General features: G+C 39.8%; 1 protein-coding gene across 1 annotated transcript in view; it reads left to right on the forward strand.

Annotated features, from left to right (window-relative positions):
- The first annotated feature begins 9,710 nt into the window (after positions 1-9,710).
- The window catches only part of CASTOR2 (cytosolic arginine sensor for mTORC1 subunit 2), a 199,495-nt gene continuing 183,150 nt past the window's right edge, over positions 9,711-26,055 (forward strand). The window contains exon 1 of the mRNA XM_063457400.1: positions 9,711-10,047. Coding sequence (XP_063313470.1) covers positions 9,908-10,047 — 140 coding nt within the window. The 5' untranslated portion in view covers positions 9,711-9,907. The remainder of the gene's footprint in view (positions 10,048-26,055) is intronic.

Raw genomic sequence — 26,055 nt, forward strand, 5'->3', positions numbered from 1 at the left:
AAAAGAGCTTAGTGGTGTACTAGCAAAACCATTAATAGATTTATTTAACCAATCATTGATAACAGGAGTAGTCCCAGAAGATTGGAAGTTAGCGAATGTTGTGTCCATTCACAAGAAAGGTAATAGGGAGGAGTCGGGCAACTATAGGCCAGTAAGCCTTACTTCAGTAGTGGGGAAAGTGATGGAAACCATGTTAAAGGATAGGATTGTTGAACATCTAAAAACACATGGATTTCAAGATCAGAGACAACATGGGTTTACTTCAGGGAGATCATGCCAAACTATTCTTATTGATTTTTTTGATTGGGTAACTAAAATTATAGATCAGGGTGGTGCAGTAGACATTGCTTACCTAGATTTCAGTAAGGCTTTTGACACTGTTGCACATAGAAGGCTTATCAATAAACTACAATCTTTGAGTTTGGATTCCAATATTGTTGAATGGGTAAGGCAGTGGCTGAGTGACAGGCAACAGAGGGTTGTAGTCAATGGAGTATATTCGAAGCTTGGGCTTGTCACCAGTGGGGTACCTCAGGGATCTGTGCTTGGACCCATTCTCTTTAATATTTTTATTAGTGATATTGCAGAAGGTCTTGATGGTAAGGTGTGTCTTTTTGCGGATGATACTAAGATATGTAACAGGGTTGATGTTCCAGGAGGGATAAGCCAAATGGAAAATGATTTAGGTAAACTAGAAAAATGGTCAGAGTTGTGGCAACTGACATTTAATGTGGATAAGTGCAAGATAATGCATCTTGGACGTAAAAACCCAAGGGCAGAGTACAGAATATTTGATAGAGTCCTAACCTCAACATCTGAGGAAAGGGATTTAGGGATGATTATTTCTGATGACTTAAAGGTAGGCAGACAATGTAATAGAGCAGCAGGAAATGCTAGCAGAATGCTTGGTTGTATAGGGAGAGGTATTAGCAGTAGAAAGAGGGAAGTGCTCATGCCATTGTACAGAACACTGGTGAGACCTCACTTGGAGTACTGTACACAGTACTGGAGACCCTATCTTCAGAAAGATATTGATACCTTAGAGAGAGTTCAAAGAAGGGCTACTAAACTGGTTCATGGATTGCAGGATAAAACTTACCAGGAAAGGTTAAAGGATCTTAACATGTATAGCTTGGAGGAAAGACGAGACAGGGGGGATATGATAGAAACATTTAAATACATAAAGGGAATCAACACAGTAAAGGAGGGGACTATATTTAAAAGAAGAAAAACTACCACAACAAGAGGACATAGTCTTAAATTAGAGGGACAAATGTTTAAAAATAATATCAGGAAGTATTACTTTACTGAGAGGGTAGTGGATGCATGGAATAGCCTTCCAGCTGAAGTGGTAGAGGTTAACACAGTAAAGGAGTTTAAGCATGCGTGGGATAGGCATAAGGCTATCCTTAACTATAAGATAAGGCCAGGGACTAATGAAAGTATTTAGAAAACTGGGCAGACTAGATGGGCCGAATGGTTCTTATCTGCCGTCACATTCTATGTTTCTATGTTTCTATGTTTCTACATATAAGTAGAATGGGCGTGTATGATCAGGTAGACCTAATGCTGGGGCACTCATCAAAGCCTTCTTCACATCTTCAAATGCCTTTTGCTGTTCAGGGGTCCACAGGAAGGGATCGTGTTCTGTACCCTTTATAGCTGCATAAAGAGGTTTCGCCAATATCGCATAACTGGGAATCCATATCCTACAGAAGCCTGCTGCCCCCAAGAATTCCCGCACTTGTCTTCTATTCTTGGGTATTGGTATTTGGCATACAGCTTCTTTTCTCTCTGGCCCCATTATCCTTTGACCTTCAGAGATATGGAATCCCAGATACTTGACAGTTGGCTGACACAACTGAGCTTTCTTCCTGGACACCTTGTATCCTGCCTTCCAGAGAATGTGTAGTAAATCATGTGTTGCTTGCTGACATATTTCTCTTGTAACTGCCGCTATCAACAAATCATCTACTTATTGCAATAGTACACACTCTCCTGGGATGGACTTGAAATCCAGTAAGTCTTGACTTAAAGCTGATCCAAATAGGGTAGGTGAATTTTTAAACCCTTGGGGCAGTCTTGTCCAAGTAATCTGGCGTTTCGAGCCCGTTACAGCATTTTCCCATTGGAATGCGAAGATACACTGGCTTTCCGCAGCAATTTGAAGGCAAAAGAAGGCATCTTTGAGATCTAGGACAGTAAAATATTTAGCCCCGCCCGGAATTAAAGCAAGCAGGTTATATGGATTGGGCACAACTGGGTGTATACTTACGACCGCATCATTGACTGCTCTCAAGTCCTGCACAGGGCGATACTCATCTGTACCGGGCTTTTGAACAGGCAACAATGGGGTGTTCCAGGGGGAAGTACAGAATTTTAGGATACCATACCTTATGAACTTATCCAAATATGATTGTATATTCTTCTTGGCCTTTTGCGGGATATGATATTGTCTTAAGCTCACTGGATAAACCCCAAGTTTCAGTTCGATTCGAATTGGTGGAATATTGCGAGCAACTCCTGGTGGGTTGTTCTCTGCCCACACTCCTGGTATATTGAACAAGGATTCATCACTCTTAGGGTTTTGGCTAGTCAACACTGTATAAAGTCGCCACTCTTTTTCCTTTGGTACAGATATTGTCATTATACCTGAAGGTCCATTGAACTTTAAAGATGTTGTTCCATTAGGTAGAAACGTTATCTGTGCTTGTAATTTTGACAACAAATCACGTCCTAGCAGTTGGACTGGACATTCAGGCATATAAAGGAATTGATGTTTCACTACGTGGCCTCCCAATGTACAGAGTCGACTTTTAAGAACCGGCTTAGCAGCACTCCTTCCAGTTGCTCCTATTACGGTGATAGTTCTTCCAGATGGAGGAGCAACTAGGTCAGTCACCACCGAATGTTCAGCACCAGTATCAATCATGAAAGCACTCCTTTTTCCCCCTATTGCTACATCGACCATAGGCTCTGCTCGGCCAAGGGGGATGGAGCCCGGTCGGTATCAATAGTCCTCCATGACTGTGTCAGCCAACCCCACAAAGTCCCTATCTTCTCTATCGCGGGGTCTCTGCGCTGCTGGATAGTACCTGTCTCCACTAACACTTCCTCTATTATTACCACTATTCCCTCCAGGACCTCCTCTACCTCTCGCTCTGCCTCTATATTACTATATCCTGCCCTAGGTCTGTCTCTCTCATACTGTTCCCTTTGTGGACACTCACTTCTCCAATGCCCTTCTTCCCTACAATACGCGCATTGATTCCTACTCAAGGGTTCCCTATTCCATTTACTCTCGCCTTTATCCGTTCCCCTATACACTTCCTTTTCCCTTTTATCTACGCCTGCGATGGCTACCGCTAGCATATCTGCTTTTCTACGCATCTTACGCTCTTCCTCCTTCTTTGTCTCTGTTTCCCTATTCATGTATACCTTATTTGCTATCTCCATTAGTTGGGTTATAGACATCCCTACAAACCCCTCTAACTTTTGTAGCTTGCGCTTTATATCTCCGTAGGCTTGGCTGACAAAGGCAGAGTTAACCATCTGGGAATTCTCAGGAGCCTCCGGATTAAAGAGGGTATACAAACGGTATGCCTCCAATAATCGGTCATAAAAGACACTGGGCGATTCATCACATTTCTGTAATACCTCAGCCGTCTTAGATGTTAATCGCCTTCTTTCCTCCAGCTTTCATGCCAGCAATAATAGCGTCCCTGTAAGCTTTTAAATGGACCATGTCTGCGCCATTGACATTCCAATTTGGATCGGTGTTTGGATAATGGGCTGCGGCCCATGCTGCTGGGTTGGCCTGATTTTGTGTACGGGCCACTTCTTCCAGCGCTTTAATTGCCGCTTGATTTATCCTTGTCCTTTCCTCATTATTAAACAATGTCATCAACAATTGCTGGCAATCAGCCCAAGTGGGATTATGTGTCTGGACTATAGAGGTAAACAAATCCGTCATGGCTTGAGGCTTTTCGGTGTAAGAGGAGTTATGGGTCTTCCAATTAAATAGATCAGTGGTTGTAAAAGGGACATAGACGAAGACTGGATCAGCATATTGTATCTGGCCGTCACCGTTAATATGTGTCGGGCCAGGAGTCAATCGAAGAGGCATCTGATAATGTCGGGGTTGTTGGGTACCAGTCATTTGTCGGGTTAGTATGGGGCTTCGTTGAGATACGTCAGTTAGGGGTTCCGGTCGAGGGGTAGTAAGACAAGGGGATGGAGACGCTTTACTAAGGGGAAGGTTGGTAAGTAAAATATTCCGGGCCGGGCTAGGTGGAGCCTGACCGGAAACTAGATATGGCGCCAAATCTGGGTAGGTGGAGTTAACGGAGGTAGGTATCGGAAGGGGAGGGTTTGAAACAAGGGGTTGGACTCTGAGCTAGAGGAAGGGGTAGGTGGGGACAGCGGGGCAAGGGGAGGAGCGTTTCCAACAGCACCTCCTCTTCCTCTTCCGGTGGAGGAGGAGTAAGGGGGCGGCATGGGGATCAGGGGGCGTGTCCAAAATGGGCGTGATTACGGCCTTAGTGGACAGGCGAGTTCTGGCCACCATGAGGCGACATTGTTCCTCGTGGCATACTCGGATCCATTTTGGCGAGTCATTTACGGCCTGCCTCCAACAGTCAATATATGGAAACTGGCCGTAAAGTTCAAGCCTACCTGATACAGCCACGTGTACACGCTGTACCAGATTAGGATCCAAACTGCCACGTGGTGGCCATGCGGCAACCAAAGTAGGCCATTCCCTACTACATAAAGTAGTCAGGCGTGCTGGAGACATCTTTACCCCAAAATCACATACAGTATATCCCTTTTTAAAGTGTTTTAACATACATCCTAAGGGATCCAAAACCGTTGAATCTGACGCGCCCATACTTAACAATGAAGCGTCGTCTCCAACAGAAACTAAACAAACACTCTTCCAACGGTCACACCCGTTCCCTCGGCAACAGCACCACGTGGTACAGTTACTAAGCGAAACGCACACAACAAAACACTCAGGGAATTCCCGTACACACACAGCTGTTACACCAGTCACTAAGTAACTAATACTGTGCCCTTTGGCGAAACTATATGGTCACCCACGCTATAATTTTCTATATCTGAATTACCCGTCTATAACATACCCCAGTAACATCGTCTTTACAAACAGTAGTTATAGTACGGTTAGCATTGGTTAGAGTACAATTTAAAGTCACAGTTCAATTAGTAATGGTTATGGTGTTAAACATACAACATAGACGACAGTTATTAGTACTTATTCACAGTATCAGTAATTATACATGGTTATGGTACCATGCGCTATAATACAGTTACACACTATTCACACTCTCGCTAGACAGCAGAGCTCACGCTATCTAGCAAGATATACACGCTACTACAACAATCTTTAGCACATTTACAATTCCCAACTACTCTATTGGCCAGTACCTTGATGGACTACCTAAAACTATCTACATACGTTTTGGTTAGCCACACTGCCCAAGCACCACATATAGCGAACTAGAGGGCGGAATTTACAACAGCACCCTTTTAGTCTATTTACTCTATCAAAAATCTAGTGGGTTCTAAATTTACACGCCTTCCCACTTAGCCAAGATAGGTTGAGATCTAGCGAACCGAATTTACACAGGCGCCGCTTAGTCTCCCGGTCCCTCCGACCTAGCGAACAAAATATACACCCTAGAACGCTAGTCTAGACAAGACACCGGTGTCCGGCTAGGGCTATTTACACCAGAACCCCGCCTGACTCCAAACTAAAATTAAACGGGCAGACTACAGGGTGTTTAATTGAGCGGTGCGCCTTCGCTCCTTCCCTCCACTGGAGGGGGCAGATTCCAAATAACCCCTTATGGGCCTACCGCACAATCGGTATCCAATACCCCTAGTGGGTCCACCGTCTAAAACAGCGGTCGTCTTACCTCCTCGTTCCTGAACCTGAGTTCACACTCATCGACGGGGACACCCCAGCACTTACTACGTAGAGGCCGATGATCTCCTGGACAACAGACCAGTGGCGCCGAGACGAAGGGAGGTCCACGCAGAAGTTCAGGGGTGCAGCCGTAGAGAACGTGGGCAAAAATAGACCGTCTCACGCCTCTGCTTCTCAGCTACAGTTGAACGATGAGTTTCCCGGCCAATGCACCAAATGATACCGGAGAAACTGACGGAAGCCAAGCACAGAGAGATGGACACAGGTTTCTTCAGGAAGGAAGAGATTCTTTATTCGATTCACCGAACGGGACTCAGAGGGACTAATGTCACCAAAATACAACAAGATCTGAGCCCCGAACAATAGTGTAGGCTCCTTATATAGGCATGTAACTCCACCCATAATCAGCTCCACCCACACATACTCTTACCCAATCAATCGAACAAGAACTAACTTCCTGTTTGACCACATGGCTTGCCCAGTACAATGGAGGAGGGGAATACTACATCCTGTATTCTCGCACATGCTCCGTACACTACTGATTGTATCTTTCCCACGTGCAACCAACCGACCGATACACCAGTATACGCACGTACACATGCCACGTGGTAATCTCGGCCTACTAAATTTATTTTCACCGAGATTCCACCACATACTTAGTTTTTCACACATGGCTTCTCCATGAATCATAAGGTGTACTTAGTTTTTCACACATGGCTTCTCCATTTTTTTTTTTAAAGGAACACTATAATGTTAGGAATATAAACGTATTTATGGGTGCCTACAGTGTCCCTTTAAAAAAAATCATTAAACAGTTAATATGTCATATGTTGCTGTTCATCTGATGTTGTCTTTAACTAATTTTAAGACCTGCTGAGGAACAGATGATTGTTATTATGTTCTGATATGTAAAACCATAAAATTCAAAGAGGGTGTACTTTATTTTTCCCATGACTATATATATATCTATATACACATAAATATAAGGTCTGTCTGAAAAAAAGTCCAGCCATTGTTAATATAATGAGAACGGTTTGCGCAACATCAATGTAACCTGGCAGCCAAGGACAGTATATTTTGATATTTTCCGTTATCAGTAATGTAAAAAGAGGCCCTATACCTTGCCTTAACCAGGCAAGTTTACAGTTTGACCTCTTAAATTGAGGGAGTACCATGGCACTTCTGGCACCATAAGCACTACAGCATGCTATGATGATTATGGTTTTTTAAAACTATCACAATCCTTTCAAATAGGATTGATCAAAACATTAATGAAACAAATGCAACAAGAAAAAGGACCATGAGTGCAAACACTGTGCAACTAACTAACCAATACACCAAAATCTACAAAGTGCTTGTGTATGAGCAGAAGAATTGTCCCAAACACCCCTTTAAGTTGAAGACATTTGCAAACATCACCAAACTAAGAATAACAACTTGTCATTAATCGATTAAAGCATTAAAGGGCAAATAATCACTGTAAAATAATTAACCAAATCAACAATACAAATTCACATTTCCATTATACCTTAAATATTCACTTAAAAAAAAATGTAAAGAAAAACACCTATGCATGAATGTCCAATTCAAACACAATAACTTAATGTCATACATTACCTATTATCAACACAACTGCTATCGATGACCTTCAACCTGTAATGTAATCTCAAAGCCTGCAATATTGCCATTTAGCTTGTTGATAACCTCGTGATGTTGGCCTTTTGAGCTGAACATTTGTGAGTAACAATGACATTGTCACTTATTTTTTAATAAAGTTTCATTTATTTTTACCTTTTGTTTGCCAAAACAAAATTAATTTCTAAGGGACTTGTAAAGATATATTTACTTGAAGCAGCCCTGTTTTTTTTCTGTGATTATATTCTCCTCATTGTCACTTGCTTTTATTTATATTTATCTTTTCTTCCTTTTTCCCGTTACTTAAGTGCAGCCATTTTTTCCTTCTCTCTCTCCATGATGTCAACGGTTTGCCTTTGTGACAGTGTTGCCTAGTCCTCCACAAAAATCTAACTACATTGGCTCTGAAAATAGTAGCCTAAAAATAACCCAGTTGCACCCAAAAATATCTCAATAATAATCATTACAACACATAAATGTAACCACATGACCCTGTACACACCCACTGGCTGCACACTGTAGGATTGATTTTACTGATAGATTGTGGGTGAATTTGATTGGCAACTGAAACAAACACATTCTTTGGCCTCTGCTCAATGTCAGGTTGTGTCAGCTTGACTGCTATACATGAGTTAAAGTAGTTAACTTTTTGTAATGTATTTTATGAAACTTAGCGCTTAGGAAAAAAATGAAGAGAATCAAACACCAAAGGCTATATAGCAGCAGATTAGCAATTGTTTATATTTGGTGACAGAGCTGCTTTAATTAAATTGTAAATATTCTGAATGTCCTAAGAGTAGTTTGAGCAACTCAAGCAAGTCTAATGATGCACCTGTGCTATGCTTTATGTGGAGTTAGCAGAGCCAGACATGAGAGAGCAGTGTCCGACAGTGGGACACCATACCATATTCATCACTATTCTACCCAGGGGCAATTCTAGGTTCTAGAAACACCTTGGGTTTTAGTCCAAGGAAAAACTTGATGGCACCCAGAAAGGTGGGATTGTGTCATGAATTATTTCCGCCTTTCTATGTTATGTCCTCTCTTGTCTATCCATGGATAGTTTGATGCTGATGCTCTCAGGGATCTCAAAATAAAGCATTACTGAAAACAAGCAAATTCTGCACAGTCAGCTATTCAATGAAATTTCAACAGACCACCTAACTAATAGAGGAGTGAGCAGCAAAGTTATTTTTCCCAGCACCCCCTCCTGACAGTTGCCTGGGTGGGCACCACCTCCTCTCCTTATGTAGCCAGATGGAGCACTATACCAATGATCTTTCTTTTTGTAATAGGCGCTTTTGAGATGCAGCTGCCTGATATAAAATGCAAAATTAAAACAAAACACTGATATCCTCCTGCCCCATCCGTCAAGTATAGAGAAACATGCCAGCTTCAGAAGCCCATGTCCTGAGCTTCAGCCTCCAATCCTTTCTTAGCAATGTCTATGATACCTATCAAAACATGACAAATGGGATGTGTGCTTGTGGAGTAACAATCCTCTGGTTAATATGGGGCATGGGATCCCCATTTTGCTTCAATCTTTTTCATAATAAATGTATTCCATATTTTAGGATTTTAACTGAATTTGTTAATTCTGAGTGTATAAGAACTTTATTGAATAACCTGCAAAATAAAATTAAAACAAAAATAGCTTGCTCAGAAAAAGTCTTCTATTCAGCTGGGCTATTTTAGACTAAATTTGCAATTCATGTTTTCAATTCACTATTTAGACAATAAAGTCTATATACAGCGTTGTGTCGTGTACAACACCAATGTGTGGGATTGTGTTTAGCCACAGAGTAGGGATTTATATTATCCAAAATAACATTACAATGTGGGGGGAGGCTAGCTGACTCAATAGCAGGCAGTTAAATTACTACCACAATGCAGTTATTGTCAAGCCTCCAATGCAGCCTTCGTTTTCCCACTTGCGTCTTTAAATCAATAAAATCATTGCAAGTGAATGTCACAAACAAAAAACATTAAGCAGTTGTTGTTTTCTGCTATCCCTCGCCGGACTACATTTCCCGGCATGCTTTGACCCTACTGCGCATGTGCAGTGAGGCGCGGCTTGAGTGGCAAGTTGTTTGTTACAGTGTAGCACCAGCTGCTTTTTGCACTCTGGAGCCGCTGCTCTTCGAGTCTTCCTGAACTCATTCAGTTTCTCGCTTCCCTTCTTTCTCCTTTCCGATCTCCTCCCCCCCCCCCACCGTTTTCTGCTTTTTTACCTTTACCCCCCCAACCCCCATTTAAAAAAAGAAGGAAGAAAAGTCTGCAGTCAATATAAAGGAAGACAGACCCAAGAAAACAATCTTTACATTGATGATCTCCAATGAAAAGAAGGAAAAGATGGAACTGCACATATTAGAACACAGACTAAAAGTAGCAAGCATTTCCAAGGAAAACATCCAGATGTTTACCTATGGATTAATGAAACTTGCTTTTTTATCGTCCAAAACAAGGTAAGAGACTGCATTAACAATGCTAGAGGGAGAAGGGCTTAATTGGGTCAGTTTCACTGGTTGATTCCTTTACACAGTACAATGGATCATCTCTCCCTTTCCAAAAAAACAACTTAATGTCACAGGGGGTGGATTTGAATCTCCCAGTGAGATTGTTGTTTTCCGAATATGATTCTAGATTTAGAATTTTACGCAGACAGTGAATGAATGGAACAGGTGTTGTTTATGTATGTATATATATATATATATATATATATATATATATATATATATATATATATATATATATATATATTTTTTTTTTTAGGATAAGTAATCGATCTGTGTGCAGGAAGGATGTACAAGATGCAAGGGTTCCTTATAGTTTAAATCGATGAGCTGGGGATTTATAAAGACATATCCATAATAGCATTTACAGGCTTTTTATATATGCATCAGCATACATCCATTTTCCCTAGCTTTACATACATATTTCGGATTTATGTGTAATATGCTGTGAATAACAGCTTGAGGTGGTGCTGGTGCTGGGGGGTTGTTTATTCATTTAGATGTTGCTGCAAATTTGTTTTAGAGGCCTGAGGATCCAAACAGCACTGTAGTTTCTTCGCTAGGAATGAAATCTGGGTTAGGGCATAACAAAACCTATACAGCTCTGTTTGTTTGGTTAATGCCTGATGGTGATTGTTATATTCATCACTGAGGGTGACAAAGCACTATATTGAATGAAAACTCAGAGCAAACACATGGATAAAGTTTGCATATAGGATAACTGGTCCATGTGAAACAATGGGTTGGTTTTGATAAGGGGGAGTGGCAGGTTATCTTGGGCTGTTGAAAATGTGCAGAGAATATTTGGATCTTTTGTCTCCCCAGTGGTTCAGCACTGCCATTGTTTGCAAAGTAATTTATTCCAGACCCTTGTTTACTTTATTCCCCATGCACTGGGGGATGCCACAGTGTAAATCCCTTGAGAATTAGCGTTATGCTTTGCCTACGTGAAATAGAAGTCAGACTCTCTGGGATGAAATAGTTAATTTAATTATTTAATAATAACTGCTAAATCTATTTCACTACAGTGCCCTCCAGGTCTCAGAATGAAGTGAGTGCATTTAAATGTGTAATTAGTATTATTTGCCGTTTAGGAAAGGAATCAATGAAGCCAAGTCATTCTGTGCGCATTTGGTACCTATAACTATAGACACTCAAAAGATGCTCAGCAATTTTTAGAGTGCAATGTTTATTTTGTTTTTAAGCATAACCCATTTTGCGTGCTTTTAAAAAAACATTTCAAGCAGAAGATTCAGAGTAGATGGGAAATAAGGATCCTGCAAGGATTCTCTACCCCAACCTTAAATAAAGGCTTGGTTTCTCCTGAGGCCTAAACACATTTCATATATGTAAAAAGAGAGGCTTAAAAGGACTGTCAAAGCACTGAAATCACTTCATCTTAAATTAAATAATTTTGGGACATAGATAATCCTCATGGTCTGTAACAGTGAAAATATTCCTGTTTCAGTGAACAAGCGCTATTGATATTTTGCAATTTCCACACCTCTAATGGTTGTTGTTCAGACAGCCACTAGGGGCTTTGGAGAAAATTAAACTTAATAATTGAATCTAAAAAAATAAATAAAAAAATAAAAATTTAGTAGAGCACTTCATATAAATAACTTTGCACCTGGTATATCACAGGTATATTATTCAAAGTGCCAGGGCAAAAAGGCTTTAAATAAAAATACAATAAAGTAATTATTGCATAGAAAGTGCATTCAGTGTTACACATAAAAATAAAAGCAAATGACATACAATAGTGTAATACATTAAAGAACCACTATAGGCACCCAGACCACTTAAGCTCAATGAAGTGGTCTGGGTGCCAGGTCCCTCTAGTTTTAACCCTGCAGCTGAAAACATAGCAGTTTCAGAGAAACTGCTATGTTCCACTGAGGGTTAATCCAGCCTCTAGTGGCTGTCTCAATGACAGCCACTAGAGGCCACTTCCGCGATTCTCACTGTGAAAATCATAGTGAGAAGACGCTGGACGTCCATAGTAAAGCATTTTTATGAATGCTTTCATATGGGCTGTTTGAATGCGCGCGCATGTGCATTCGGATCTGACGTCGGCATGGGTTGGAGAATTCCCCAGCACAGAGGGAGCCCGGCGCTGGAGTAAGGTAAGAGGCTGAAGGGGTTTTAACCCCTTCAGCCCAGTGGGAGGGGGTCCTGAGGGTGGGGGGGGGACCTAATGACCCTATAGTGCCAGGAAAACAAGTTTGTAGTGCTCCTTTAAGGATAATACACTCACAAGGTCTGTAAAAATGCTCACTCACATGAAATAGAGCCAGAAAAGGGCTCTATTAATGCACTTTAGTGTCTTTGGGGGACTCCTTCCCTCTTGACCAATCGTTTAGACCTCCAAAGTAAAAGACAAATAGAAAATGTATAGTGTAAAATATTTGAAAAATGTTATAAACCAAGAGGAATTATGAAACACTTACATGTTCCAGAGCCACTTCTTAGGCTCTTTAATATTGCAGTGTGTCCACTTGGGGGGGGCTCTACCCACAGTGATGAGATAAATATTCCAATATAGGATTTACAATTACATTACCTTATGTTTATTACATAAAAAAAAAAAAAAAAAAAAATAATAAAACATAAAAATACCAATCATGTATAGTAAAGCTCACAGGGTATCTTCTCTAGAAACTATTTTCACCTTTTCCAGTCTTCTTTACTCTATCAGTAATTTAATCTATTTTATGATCAGCATCAGCATGCAAACATATGCTGACATCAGATCCTAGGTGTGTGTCCAATGCTTCTCTACTAGTGAATTGCGGTGATAGCCATGCATGTGCCATATGTGTGTAAAGTGTCTCTATGAGAAGCATTTGATTGGACAAAAGTAATCAAGCTTAATGACTTCACAGTAGGAAGATTGTGCTGCATTTAAAGTCTGTCTTGGTGCTAGAACAGGCCATTTTAATTGTGATTTTATTTATTTAAGGGGGTCTAAATGTAAGCAAGTTAAGGAACAAATGGGACTACAAAAGAAAGTATGTATTATTTTATTAGTTGCCGTTTTTAGGGTAAAGGGGTACATTATGAAAAAGTCTTTATAACATGTAAAAATACAATTATATAGCACTATTAATTTTAAGGAAAAATCCCCTTCAAAAACAACCGGTAAATGTGGTACTTTTCTTACAGCTTTACAGTAAAAAGCATGAGATAAACATTGTCTATGTTATGGTGAGGCTTTTCTTTGGGTGTGGCAATTGATCATGTCCTCAGAATGTTATCGATATAACCGTTCAATGACATTACTTCGTGCATAAGGTGGATTCCATCTGCATTTCATTAGCATCCCATTTAAAAATGCTCAGGGTGCTTGTTTACGCCGTTACAACTTGCATTTTGTTTTAAAATCAGTCCTGGTGCAGAATGAGCCGCCCTCTGTATGTAGCTAGCAATAACCCCACAATATGGCTCAACTGTGATGGTTGATTATCAAATAGACTGCAAATGCAAATGATCTAGTTTGTTTTTGTTTTTCTCTGTCTGAAATAAAGAAAATGCTGCCACCTATGTTTTACATCTTTATATGTATTAACTTTTTACTGCCTTTGCTGTCTTGTATTAAAACACTGATAACATTAGAAGAGTTTGTTTGCTTTAGGGCACTTTTAGAACAATGGTGTCCCTGTGCACACAAATCTGTTCTTTTAAAAGGGTCTTTTTACACAATTAACATAATGAGCTTTGTGTCCATCTGTTGAAGAATAAACCCAGGTTTCTGAAAGCTTGCAGGACACCTTATCAGCTATTGCTGGGGTCATCTTTAAATAACATTTGCCATTAGTTTCCCCTGACATTTACCTTCTTACATGTAATGGGCCAACATTTTAATTATTATTATTATTATTATTATATATTTTTTTTCATTTATGATGATCTGATCACTAGCTCTCTCATCATCTTATTCTTTCTAAGCCCTGTTATTTAGATATTTTACAAAATGTTCATATTGAATTTTAACTATAAAATCTGTTTTCAAATTAAAGTCCTGTGATCATTCTTTATCATCACGTAGTTCAAAGAGACTATATTTACTCCTCTTTGCACAGTAAATGCTGGGTGAAAATTGACTAATCAGTAAAAATACCTGCAGGGTTCTGCCAAGTATGCTCACTAGCCTCCCAATGCTTTCTTATGGGAAAGCATTGGATTGCTTGGCTGGGATCATCAAGCTTAATGGTGTCAGCCAAGCAGGATATATATATATATATATATATATATATATATATATATATATATATATATATATATATATATATATATACACACACACACTACACATACTGCTATTTTATCCATTTTAAAATGCCCAATTGTTGAAGTGGACGTGGAAAGAGACATTTTACAGCCCAGCCTTGTTGACTATGAGCTTAAAATCAATATGGTACTGTTGTTCACTTATGCTTATAGTATCCAACATATTTCCCACACAGAAAAAAACATACTGCTTTTATTAGGCCTTAGCAAGAGGCCCATACCTTGCTGTGTAAGGAGCTATAACGATATTGGTGTTCAAACAAGTGGTAAACTGTAGCTCTTAGACATTTTCAGGGCATCGTTCCAAGATTCACCATAACATATTACATCAGTATTTATCCAGTCATATTCGCAAAGCCCTGTGTAATTTTGTTTTTGATATCCTGTTCCTTTTTTTAATTAAAGGAATATGAAAGAATAAATCGGAAAACATAACACTTTAAAAAGCAAACAAAAAAACATTTTTTTCCCCAATGACTGTGTATCTCAGAGACAATATACTAAACGTGTTAATGTTTATTAGCGAGCAGTAGCTTTCAGTCCATGTCTGTGTCCAATGCATGCTGATTAGTTTAGTTTATAAAGGTCAAGGTAACCACTTCAGGGCTTTTCCAATAAATTCGGAATTATTGAGAACCAAAAAAACTAGAAAAATATTAGTGGAGAGCAAAAAAAAAAACACCACCAAAATGCATGGGAGTACTGAGACCAGACAACAGCTTATAAAGGAACACTGTAGGGTCATGAATACAAACGTGTATTACTCACCTTCTAGTGTGAGTGTATAGTATAGTATTTAAGGGGACAACACTAATTGTCCCCTTAAATATAAAAATTATGCCTTATTTCAAGCTCTGCGTGGGTCAAGCAGAAACACTGCACATACATAACCTACCACCAAAACCACTTTAAATCACTGAAGTGATTTATTATTACACCTTCCTATAACAGTCCCATCTATTAGTGTACAGTAACCCTTTAACTTGATTATTATTCCACCTCCTTTATTTTGGTATAAATATGAAATTCCATTTCCATTTTTGCACAGTTCTCAATTTAATAAATAAACCTGTTCATAAAAAGTGTAAATCCTTGTGGTATATATGAATAATTACTTGGTTGCAATAATACACAGACATAGTATCAGCAAATTGAAAATCAGCTTGCAAAATGTAGGTTCACATTTTGAATGAATTTTCCAGGTTAGTTGGCAGCTCACCACAAACTTGTGGAATTGTACAGAGTAATCTCCTGCACTTTATGAAACTTTACTGCAAAGGAACAGTGTTTGCTATAATAATCTTTCACTGTGAATTTTACTAGAATGCATGTTTTGAAGCAACCAAAGTATTAAAAAAAACTTTAGTTTTAGGAATACAAACATGTAATCCTAACTCTAATAGGTGTCCACCCAGCAAGTACAGGGTTAAAATAGTCCCTTGGTGCTGTATCTGGCTCCTTCTAAACTGACGTCTCTGCTAGCGCCGCATACATTAGGCCTTCCCCATTGCAATGCATTGTCTCAATTCTTTCCTGTGGGTTTTTTAGAAGATGCAGGACATCTCATGATGACAAACTCTGTAGAAGGCCTGGAGATAGCTACTAGCTATGTAAACATTACAGTTTCTCTAAAATGGCAATGCTTTACATTGCAGGATTAAGGGGACAGGGCCATTGCACCCAGACCACTTAAATGAAATGAAGTGGTATGGGTGCCTATAGTGTCCCTTTAAATGCAACACACAACAATATGCTGAATAATTTAGTTCTCTGGGAGGAGCTGTATTCATATAAATAAGATTTTGTAGTGCATAATGTGGAAACACACATATAGCTCACTAATTGTGCTAAATAATGTTTCACACAGCTTGTTTTATTATTTCATCAAGTAAGATGGTACATTTAAAAATGTAATTACAGTAAATGAGAACAGTTTTTGTCTATATATTAATACTGTGTTGTAAACATACCAAATGCTTTTGCGTTTTTTTTCCACTAACACTCTATTTTAACCCCTTAAGGACCAAACTTCTGGAATAAAAGGGAATCATGACACGGATGTCATACATGTCATGTGTCCTTAAGGGGTTAAAGTACCCAATTTTACATATATTGTATTTATCTTATTTACCTGTTTTATACTCAATAAATCAATTTTGGAGATTATTGAGGGTCCATCATACAGTTCTTCTTGCTGATAATCCTGGGAACTAGATCGCATAGCCCTTAGTGGCACCCTACATCGCATTATACAGAGCCTGGGACGGCTCTGAGTCATGTGAGTGGAACTCCTATCCCACCCTTTTAACTATATGTTTTTAAACAGTTCACACTTGTTGTGTTATTTCTGTTTTCTAGGTTCCGTGTAAAATACGGTTGTATTTATTATTACTTGTGTCAAAAGGTTTTTTCCTTACTAGTATGTATGTGTGTATGTATATATATATATATATATATATATATATACATCTTGATAAAGACCCTGAAGGGTCGAAACGTTGATGCTGAAGTTGTGATTAAACACTTTATTCACTTTTGAAAAATCCAAGCGAGTGCTCCTGATTCTCACCTTTTGTCTATTGGCCTGGAGGCACCCTGGTAATATACATTGTATGTACTCTCTTTTGAGGTTGAGTGCCAGAGTCTGGTCTAATATATGTATATATATATATATATATTTAAATATTTGACTTTTGTACGAAGGGCTAGTTGCAATGCTGGAACAGGTGGTGAAAGTCTGTCAATTCTGTGCAAAAATTGTCTGGCAACAGCATGCTGGCAGCAAACATATTTAGCTTCCTCCCCCGCTCCCTTACTCTTATTGAATTATACTTTGCAGACATGCACTCTAAGCCAGTCAGAAGGTTCAGTAAAATGGTCTATGTAAAAGCATTTGATTGGACAACAGAGAGGAAGTCAGTGGCATTCGGTTGGGGTGTGGAAGACCAGCACTCAGGAAAAAAAATATAGATTCTGGAAAAGGAGATTATGTAGAAGCAGATTATTATAAGAAGCTTATTTTTGGAGCTTTAAAGGAACACTAAAATGTTATGAATACAAAACTGTATTCCCAACAATATATTGTCCCTCCGCCTTTAAACACTTACCTGATTCCAGTGCCAAGGTCCCTTGGTGCTGAGTAGGGCTTTTCCTCTGACACAAGCTGATGGGTGGAACCTAACGTGCATGCGCGGCAAGCGCCCTGCACACTTTAGGCCTTCTCCGTAGGAAAGCATTGAATCAATGCTTATCTATAGGGATTTGGAAGACCCTGAACTTGCATGCGGACATCCAACATTGTTTCTCAGGGTCAAACTCTGTAAAAAGGCCAGAAAGTACCTCTAGTTCCTGTTTGGTAAATAGTCGCTAGAAGTAGGCTTTACCTTGAAATGTAAACATTGCAGTTTCACTGAAACTGCAATGTTTGCAGCTGCATGGCTAGAATGACAGGGGCATTGCACCCAGACCAGTTCAATAAGACAAAGTGGTCTGGGTGCCTATAGTGTCCCTTAAAGCCCTACAGTGCCACTGCAACTGTTTTGTTAATCTGTAAGATTTATTTTCATTGCTTACAGTGTACTTGTGTGGATATCTTTTCAAGCCCTGGCCATTTTCACCAAATGAATTAGACTTTTTTTCTTGTCAAATCACAATAGTTGACTAGTTACTAAACAAACTGCTACTTAATCACATTTTATGACCAAATGCTTCTTACACAGGCAGATAAACTTTGCTGATAGCATGTGGAGCTCCCATCAGGGAGTCTACTGTTTTCTGTTTCTAGATAGAAACTGGGCTCCTCTGCAAAAACTTTTCATAGCTAGTGGAGTGTGGGGGATGGTACAAGAGACAAAAGTAAGCTAAAACTTGATAAAATCCAGAAATATTTAGCCTAACTAAAAATAAGTTTTCTAGCTTGGCTAGATTGCTATTTTAGAACACGGCTTCAAATGTGTATATATATGTGCATGTGTATACCATTTAATAAGAGTGCACTTTTATTATTTTTATGTATCTTGTTTTGATGTTTTCTTTGATCTTTATTTAATGAGCTGTAGATGTTCACACTAATGTCACAGTTACTGCCACTGAGAAGCTGTAAGAATATATTACACATTGAGTGAGTGTCCAGTCGCAACAGGAGGGAGCAGGAGCAAACCTACCACTTGGCACGTATGTCATGGACAAAGAGCCCTGAAGCAGTCAAGGGCCAGCAGTAGTCATGAGCAGATGGAGAGGTCAGCAGACCTTTCCCCCATCTTCTTCAGCTTTAGATTACCTCCCCCCAGTTTCCTCCATTCTGAGCTGGCTCCTGTTCTCTATGGACAGTTCGTATAGGAACTCACTTTATAACCTACCGTACCTCCTTCACTCACATAACCCATGCGGGGACTTATCTGCAAAATGGTGTGGTAGGAGGCAGAGCAGCAGCACCCTCCACAGACATTCTTTGCAGCAGCAGGAGTTTAAATTAAGTTGTATATTTAGGGGACATATAAAGTGTTGTTAGAAAGAGGTACAAAGGTGAGAGGTAGAACAAAGAGGTACAAAGGTGAGGGGTAGAACAAAGTGATGGGGATTAGGAGGGATAAGAGAGATAAAAGGGACTGCGATAAAGGAACATGAATTACTTGGTAGTGGTGCTGCTGTAAAGACCCAACTATTTGTAAAATACTGATTAAGGTCACAGAGTGTGCACACACAAAATACAGAGTTGTAAATCTTACAAGGCTACTTAAAATCACCTATCGTAGCAAACAACTATTTTCTTCGTACATTTACACACGTACGCTAATGTGTCTTACAAACACACCCTGCATTCAAACATTTCAGCTTATTTAAGCTTTGTATCATTGAATTTCTGAGTTACAAACGTGTTGATACACCAAAAAATACAAACTGCATATATGCACACACACTACACAAAACCACCTCTCAATTTAAATACACAGACACTGCACATAAATGCATACCTGCATTCAAATACCAACACTGCACACAAATACTTACCTGTGTACACATACTTGGTTTGCTGACATATGGAGATCTACATTCACATACAAACATACTACTGACTCACTACATGTATTTATTCTTATGCACATACACACACTGGAACAATATGCAAATATATGTTTGCATCTTGCCATTGCACACAAATACTTCCCTCTGCTCACAGACCATCGCACTATATACCTCTGCATTCATGTACACATGCATTCACAAACTTGCACTATACATATGAATTCTTAAATTGTATGCTTGAATTCACACTGCTATTACAAACATTAAAGCATATGTTAAAACAGACACTATGCACAAATATACACATGCATCCACCTAGGCACTGATCTACGCTCACTCTGACATTACAAATACATAAATGTATGTATATCCCTTCACACTCTATGCATGTTTGTCTGTGTATGTATATCATTACATAGTAATCAAGGTTGAAAACAGACTAAAGCCCATCAAGTTCAACCTTTAAAACATACCTTTCTATGTTGTTAATCCTAAAATAAATAAAAAAACACACATTTGAAGTGATGGCCAATTATACCACAAAAAGGTGGGGTGGGAGGGCTCTGTTATGTTGTGTATTCCTGCTAATGAACAGGTTAGGTGTGTGTGTGTGTGTGTGTACGCGCGCTATCCACACAGGATACAAGAGATAATCTTAAGTCTGGTAACTGAATAGCTCTTCCATTGACCGCCATGGGACTTGTTGTTCCAAGGTATGCTTGGTTTTCCCCCCACAAAGTAGCATTTTATTTAAATATATGCATGCTTTGTTGTTAATACGCACATTAAAGCAAATTGGTGTCACAAAAGAAAAGCTACAACTTAAATTAAAGTATTGGAATGTATGTTCAGTAAACATGTAGCAAGAACAATTTACTTGCTAGAACTTGTTTTTTTTTTTTTTTTCCCCACCGCAGCAGAACGGACAGTTCATGACATTTCAAGTGATTCGTTAATGATCAGTTTCTACATTTGTAAGAGACACTTTTTTGCCATGGAGAGTTTTATATTTAAAAGTCAATAACAGCCTCTATTTGCTGTTAGGTTGTTGTGTTGTCTAGCAGTATAATATTGGAATATGGTGTATTACAAAATTTTAAACTAATGCAGAACAAGAAAATGCTACTTGTGTTTTAGCTCTAAAAACCTGTGCAGTATGTTTCATTGTTTAACAAACACACAAACATTTAGAGGGTGAATGTCTCTTACGAGACAAAGGCATAAAGTGAAATCTTAGCACACTTATAGTGAACTAGTGCAACGAGTCTTTCATCATTGTTGAAGTCACTGGTTGAAACTTTTGTCACCTGTGCACTCATGTAAATATATATCCACAGATATATGTGGTTGTGTGTCTGTATTTGTGAGCGTAAAATTATATGTTTATTCATATATATGCTATAAATTATGTTGGAGGATAGATGTGTGATATTATCTGCATGTTGGAGGAGACTTTTGACACTTTTTTTCCCTTTATTACAAAAGTGACCAAAATATCTCACAGCTGCTGACATGGTGTCACTTTCATTTTCATATTTACAAATTGTCCTACTGCATTCATGGCATGTTTTTAAGTGTGTTATAATAATTAGCTGTGTAGAGCAGGCATACCAGTACGGTGTATGTGTATTAAAGGACCACTCTAGGCACCCAGACCACATCAGCTTAATGAAGTGGTCTGGGTGCCAGGTCCAGCTAGGGTTAACCCATTTTTTTTATAAACATAGCAGTTTCAGAGAAACTGCTATGTTTATAAATGGGTTAATCTAGCCCTCAAAGCCTCTAGTGGCTGTCTCATTGACAGCCGCTAGAGGCGCTTGCGTGATTCTCACTGTGAAATTCACAGTGAGACAACGCAAGTGTCCATAGGAAAGCATTGATAATGCTTTCCTTTGAGACCGGCTGAATGTGCGCGCAGCCAGCCGAATGGGAGGAGAGGAGGAGGAGGATCGGAGGAGAAGAGCTCCCCGCCCGGCGCTGGAGAAAGGTAAGTTTTAACCTCTTTCCTCTCCCCAGAGCCCGGCGGGAGGGGGTCCCTGAGGGTGGGGGCACACTCAGGGCACTATAGTGCCAGGAAAACGAGTATGTTTTCCTGGCACTATAGTGGTCCTTTAAGGCAGAGAGAGAGAGTGGTTTTGTGAAAATATGTCTAGTTTTTAAGCACTGCTTGTGAAATTGGCATTACTACAGAACCAACACTCTGGTAAATTCATTGTTTGTTTCTACAAACCCATGGCTAGAGTAGCACGAATCCAGATTTAACATGAGCTGATTCTTCTTAGTCAGGGCCAGATTAAGAGCCCATTTGGCTTGGTGCTGACAATTATGATGGGTCTAATTACTGAATATTATCGACAAAAAACACTAAAACAGTCATATCACCCACGTGTCATGTATGTGGCGGAGGTGGTGCTGGAAGACAACTCACAAGATGTAGCCATAAGAACACACATATGCACACTATGCTAATCTCTTGCTTTCATCTTTCAAGTAAATCTATAACCCCTAACAGCAGGTCCGGTGAAGCAGGATGTTGGTGGGCCACTGATGCGATTCACAAAACAAGAACCGCCAACAGGGGTAAACATGCCCAAAAAAGAGGACGTTCCTGCCTAAAGAATTGGAAGGCCAGCCTGGCGTGAATGCCTGTCAGGCTGCCTACCAATCATGCAGGTTGGCCTACTAAGGGCCTACTATGTAGACAGTAGCCTGAGATTGGAACATTATTATGTTCCCTGTAATCCAAACATGGTTTACTATACTGTTTTTTTTCTTTAATTTTCTTTGTTTATCATGCTGTATAAGAGCGCTATATAAGAACAATAATCTGCCCTTAAGAAACACAAATGAGCATTACAGAAAAATTATTGTAAAATTTGGATGTTGGATTAATTAATTTTTCAAGCAAGCATTGCAAATAATTTAGGTGATCCAGTGCCTATGGCATAACAATTATGCCTATTGTAAATTGGATATACCATTGTATGAATGTCTAGTAATTTAGTATGTAATGGACTAGGTACAAATAATTGTGTATAGCCAGAAAACAGGGGTATGTTAACTAAATGCCATATGGCAACTGAACAGCAGCCAAATGGCTACCATAAAACCATAAATGCAATTATTGTATTAGTTTAAATTAGCCTATTATCTATCTGTCTGTCTGTCTCTGTCTGCCTGTCTAGACAAAGCTCAAAATTTCCGGTCTACCCTAGCCATTGGTGAGTAGAAATTCACCTTTGGTGAGGATGTCATATCTGTGTGTCTATATATCTATATCTACCAGTTTTTCTGTCTATCTATCTATGTATTTTTCTATATACACACCCACCAGTAGAAACTCTCCGGCCACCATAACAACTTCATCGGTTCCCTTCTGTCCACCCTCCTAGGTTGATAAAGAGAATGATTACTTTCCTTGTTTCCTGCGCCAGAAGTCCACTGCTACAGCTGCCGGTTCTGCCTTCTAAGACATCAGCATGCCTTCTTATATTTTCCACAATCTGTTCCAATCCATTGCTCTTAGTAGCTCCTCATGCACAGTACAGAGTGATAAAAGTACTTATTTTTGTAATTCCATTTGGATAATGGGGAGCTATTCACCTATTCACAGGCTGAGAGGTTCAGTTGAAACCTTTCAGCTGCACCCCTGTTTGAGCCTTCTTTGAAACCTCAGACTTCTACAGAAGTTTGGGGTCAGAGCTTTCAGAAACCGTTTAATGGTTTAACCCCTGAAGATAAGCCGGCGTCAAGGACCTCTTGGCATCATTACAACTTAATTCTGATAATATCTGGAGTGATCCTTAAAAAAAATATTTTGTAGCTCAAATTGTAATCAGGACGCGGTTGAAGATTTAACTTGTGCAGATATCAATCTGTTAATTCTGTATGTTTAGGAACATTTCTGATTTTATTGTGGATAGATAATTGATAGTACCAGTAACTAGCAATGCCCATAGGTGGGGTGTATTTTAAAGGAGCACTATAGGGTCAGGAACACAAACACGTGTTCCTGACCCTATAGGGTTAAAACCACCATCTAGCCACCCTGGTTCCCTTATGCCTCCCTAAATATAGTAAAATCTTACTTGTATTCAAGCCTGCAGCTGCTTATTTTGTCCCTGTTTCCTTTAGACCTGCCCACTGCCTGCTGACATAATCAGAAGTGGTAGCCTAATCCAGTCAATGCTTCCCCATAGGATTGGCTGAGACTGACAAAGAGGCAGATCGGGGCAGAGCCAGCACAATTCAAACACAGCCCTGGCCAATCTGCATCTCCTCATAGAGATGCATTGAATCAATGAATCTCTATGAGGAATGTTCAGTGTCTGCATGCAGAGGGAGGAGACACTGAATGTTTGGATGCATTTTAGGCAGCAATGACCCAGGAAGGATCTCTAAGAGACATTTTAGGAGTGGCCAGTGAAGTTATCACTAGGCTGTAATGTAAATACTGCATTTTCTCTGAAAAGACCGTGTTTACAGCAAAAAGCCTGAAGGTAATAATTCTACTAACCAGAACAAATTCAATAAGCTGTAGGTGTTCTGGTGACTATAGTGTCCCTTTAATAAATTTTTTTTATTCCTTTTCGCAATTTGTAATATTTTCTATGAACAACATTATAAAATCATTAGCCAAATAACAGTCTGGTGATTTGTTAGAAATAGAGATATAAAATTGTAATATAGTTGGCAGTCAGTATCTCATCTACCTGTATCGGGTTGTAGGTACCCAGCAGAGCTGGAGTTAAAGTACCGTGTGTGTATGATTAGCATAGTGCAAAGTTGGCTTAACCATTGGTTACTAAGCAAAGCAAGATGAAAATGACTTAGCTTAGCTTGCTGTGTATACAAAGTGTCAGGGAGTATGAGGAAGTGTTTGCATACATATTTGTTGTGACATTTTGATAATCACAATGATAACCAAATACTAGGAAAATAGAAAATGTAAAGTGAGAATAGACTATTTTTTAGCTTCTTGGAAAAATAGTAACGTATCCCACTGTCACAATCAAGCATGTAACTCCAATTTAAAAAAGTGCAACATTATGCAGTGATATTAAAGTGGAGATCTCATGGAATTTTTTTTTTTTTATTTGCAGATGAGTTGAGGGCCATGTTAACTTCATGTATTTAAATTATATGTTGTTGTGCTCAGCTACAGTCTACTCGCTGCAATGTTGTGAAACTCGCGGTCCACTGGCCGCATGCGGCCCACAATATATATTTGCGGCCCAGCGAGCCGCGAGTTTGACATGTTAAGGCAGAGTAGGCACCTGCTCTCCCCACATTGTAGGTGCCTACTCTGCTAAAACTTACCCAGTCGGGTGAAGAGGAAGGAGGAGGAAGCGAGGGAGTTCAGTCTTCCTGCTCCTCACTGCTCCCTCACGCGCCCTCTCTAGTGATGCTGTGTGTTTGCCTGTCTGTCAGTGTGTGTGTCTGCCTGTCTGTCAGTGTGTGTGTCTGCCTGTCTGTCAGTGTGTTTGTCTGCCTGTCTGTCAGTGTGTTTGTCTGCCTGTCTGTCAGTGTGTTTGTCTGCCTGTCTGTCTGTCAGTGTGTGTGTCTGCCTGCCTGTCTGTCAGTGTGTGTGTGTGTCTGCCTGTCTGTCAGTGTGTGTGTGTGTCTGTCTGTCAGTGTGTGTGTGTGTCTGCCTGTCTGTCAGTGTGTGTGTGTGTGTGTCTGCCTGTCTGTCAGTGTGTGTGTGTGTCTGCCTGTCAGTGAATGAGTGTGTGTGTGTGTGTGTGTATGTCTGGCAGTGTGTGTGCGTGTCTGTCAATGTGTGTGTGTCTGTGTCTATCAGTGCGCGAGTGTGTATCTGTCAGTACGTATGTGAGTGTGTGTGTGTCTGTCAGTGAGTGTGTGTTGGTCATTGTTGCGATGGCCGCGGCTGGACAGTGGAGGCCCTGGAGATGCACGGAGGCAAGCAACGCCACGTCACATTCATAACAACGTGCTCCACCTTCACAGGGTTTTAAGGAGTAGCGGGAGGATAAGCTTTGGCACAGGGTGTGGACGGCGCCATTGGGGGTATACCAGAGGCTGGAATCACATACTGGCAGAGGCAATGTGAGTGGAGTCTGCATGTTGGCAAAAATTAGGGCCTGGGGTTTAGAAGAAGGGGATGCCGTTTTTTGTTTTGTTTTTACTGTACTTTTCATAATAAACCTACGTTTCTATGAAAATGTTAGGTTTTTTTTGCGGCCCACATAAGCTTAACCCTTTAAGGACCAAACTTCTGGAATAAAAGGGAATCATGACATGTCACACATGTCATGTGTCCTTAAGGGGTTAAACCTTGTTTATTTGGCCAGTGGTGGCCTTTAAGTTTGATATGCTTGGTGTACAGACTATACAAGTATACATCCCATCTGTTTGTCTAGTGTTGGCCTTGTATTTAAAGGGACACTCCAGGCACCAATATAATAATGCGTTTAACAAGGCTTAAAATTGCATACCATACACTGATAGCCAGGCCTTTAAAGTTACTTTCCTCTGCATCCTTACCTTGGATAAATATTTACTGCCAGTGACTAGTGGTGAGTGAAAATATTCAGCCAGCATTTAATATTCTGTATTTTTGTGCAGGTTCAAATATTTATAGTTTCAAAAAATGTTTGAAGAATGCTGTATCATAAGCCTTTCTAT

Source organism: Pelobates fuscus, chromosome 1 (assembly GCF_036172605.1).
Source record: "Pelobates fuscus isolate aPelFus1 chromosome 1, aPelFus1.pri, whole genome shotgun sequence".
NCBI classification, from domain to species: domain Eukaryota; kingdom Metazoa; phylum Chordata; class Amphibia; order Anura; family Pelobatidae; genus Pelobates; species Pelobates fuscus.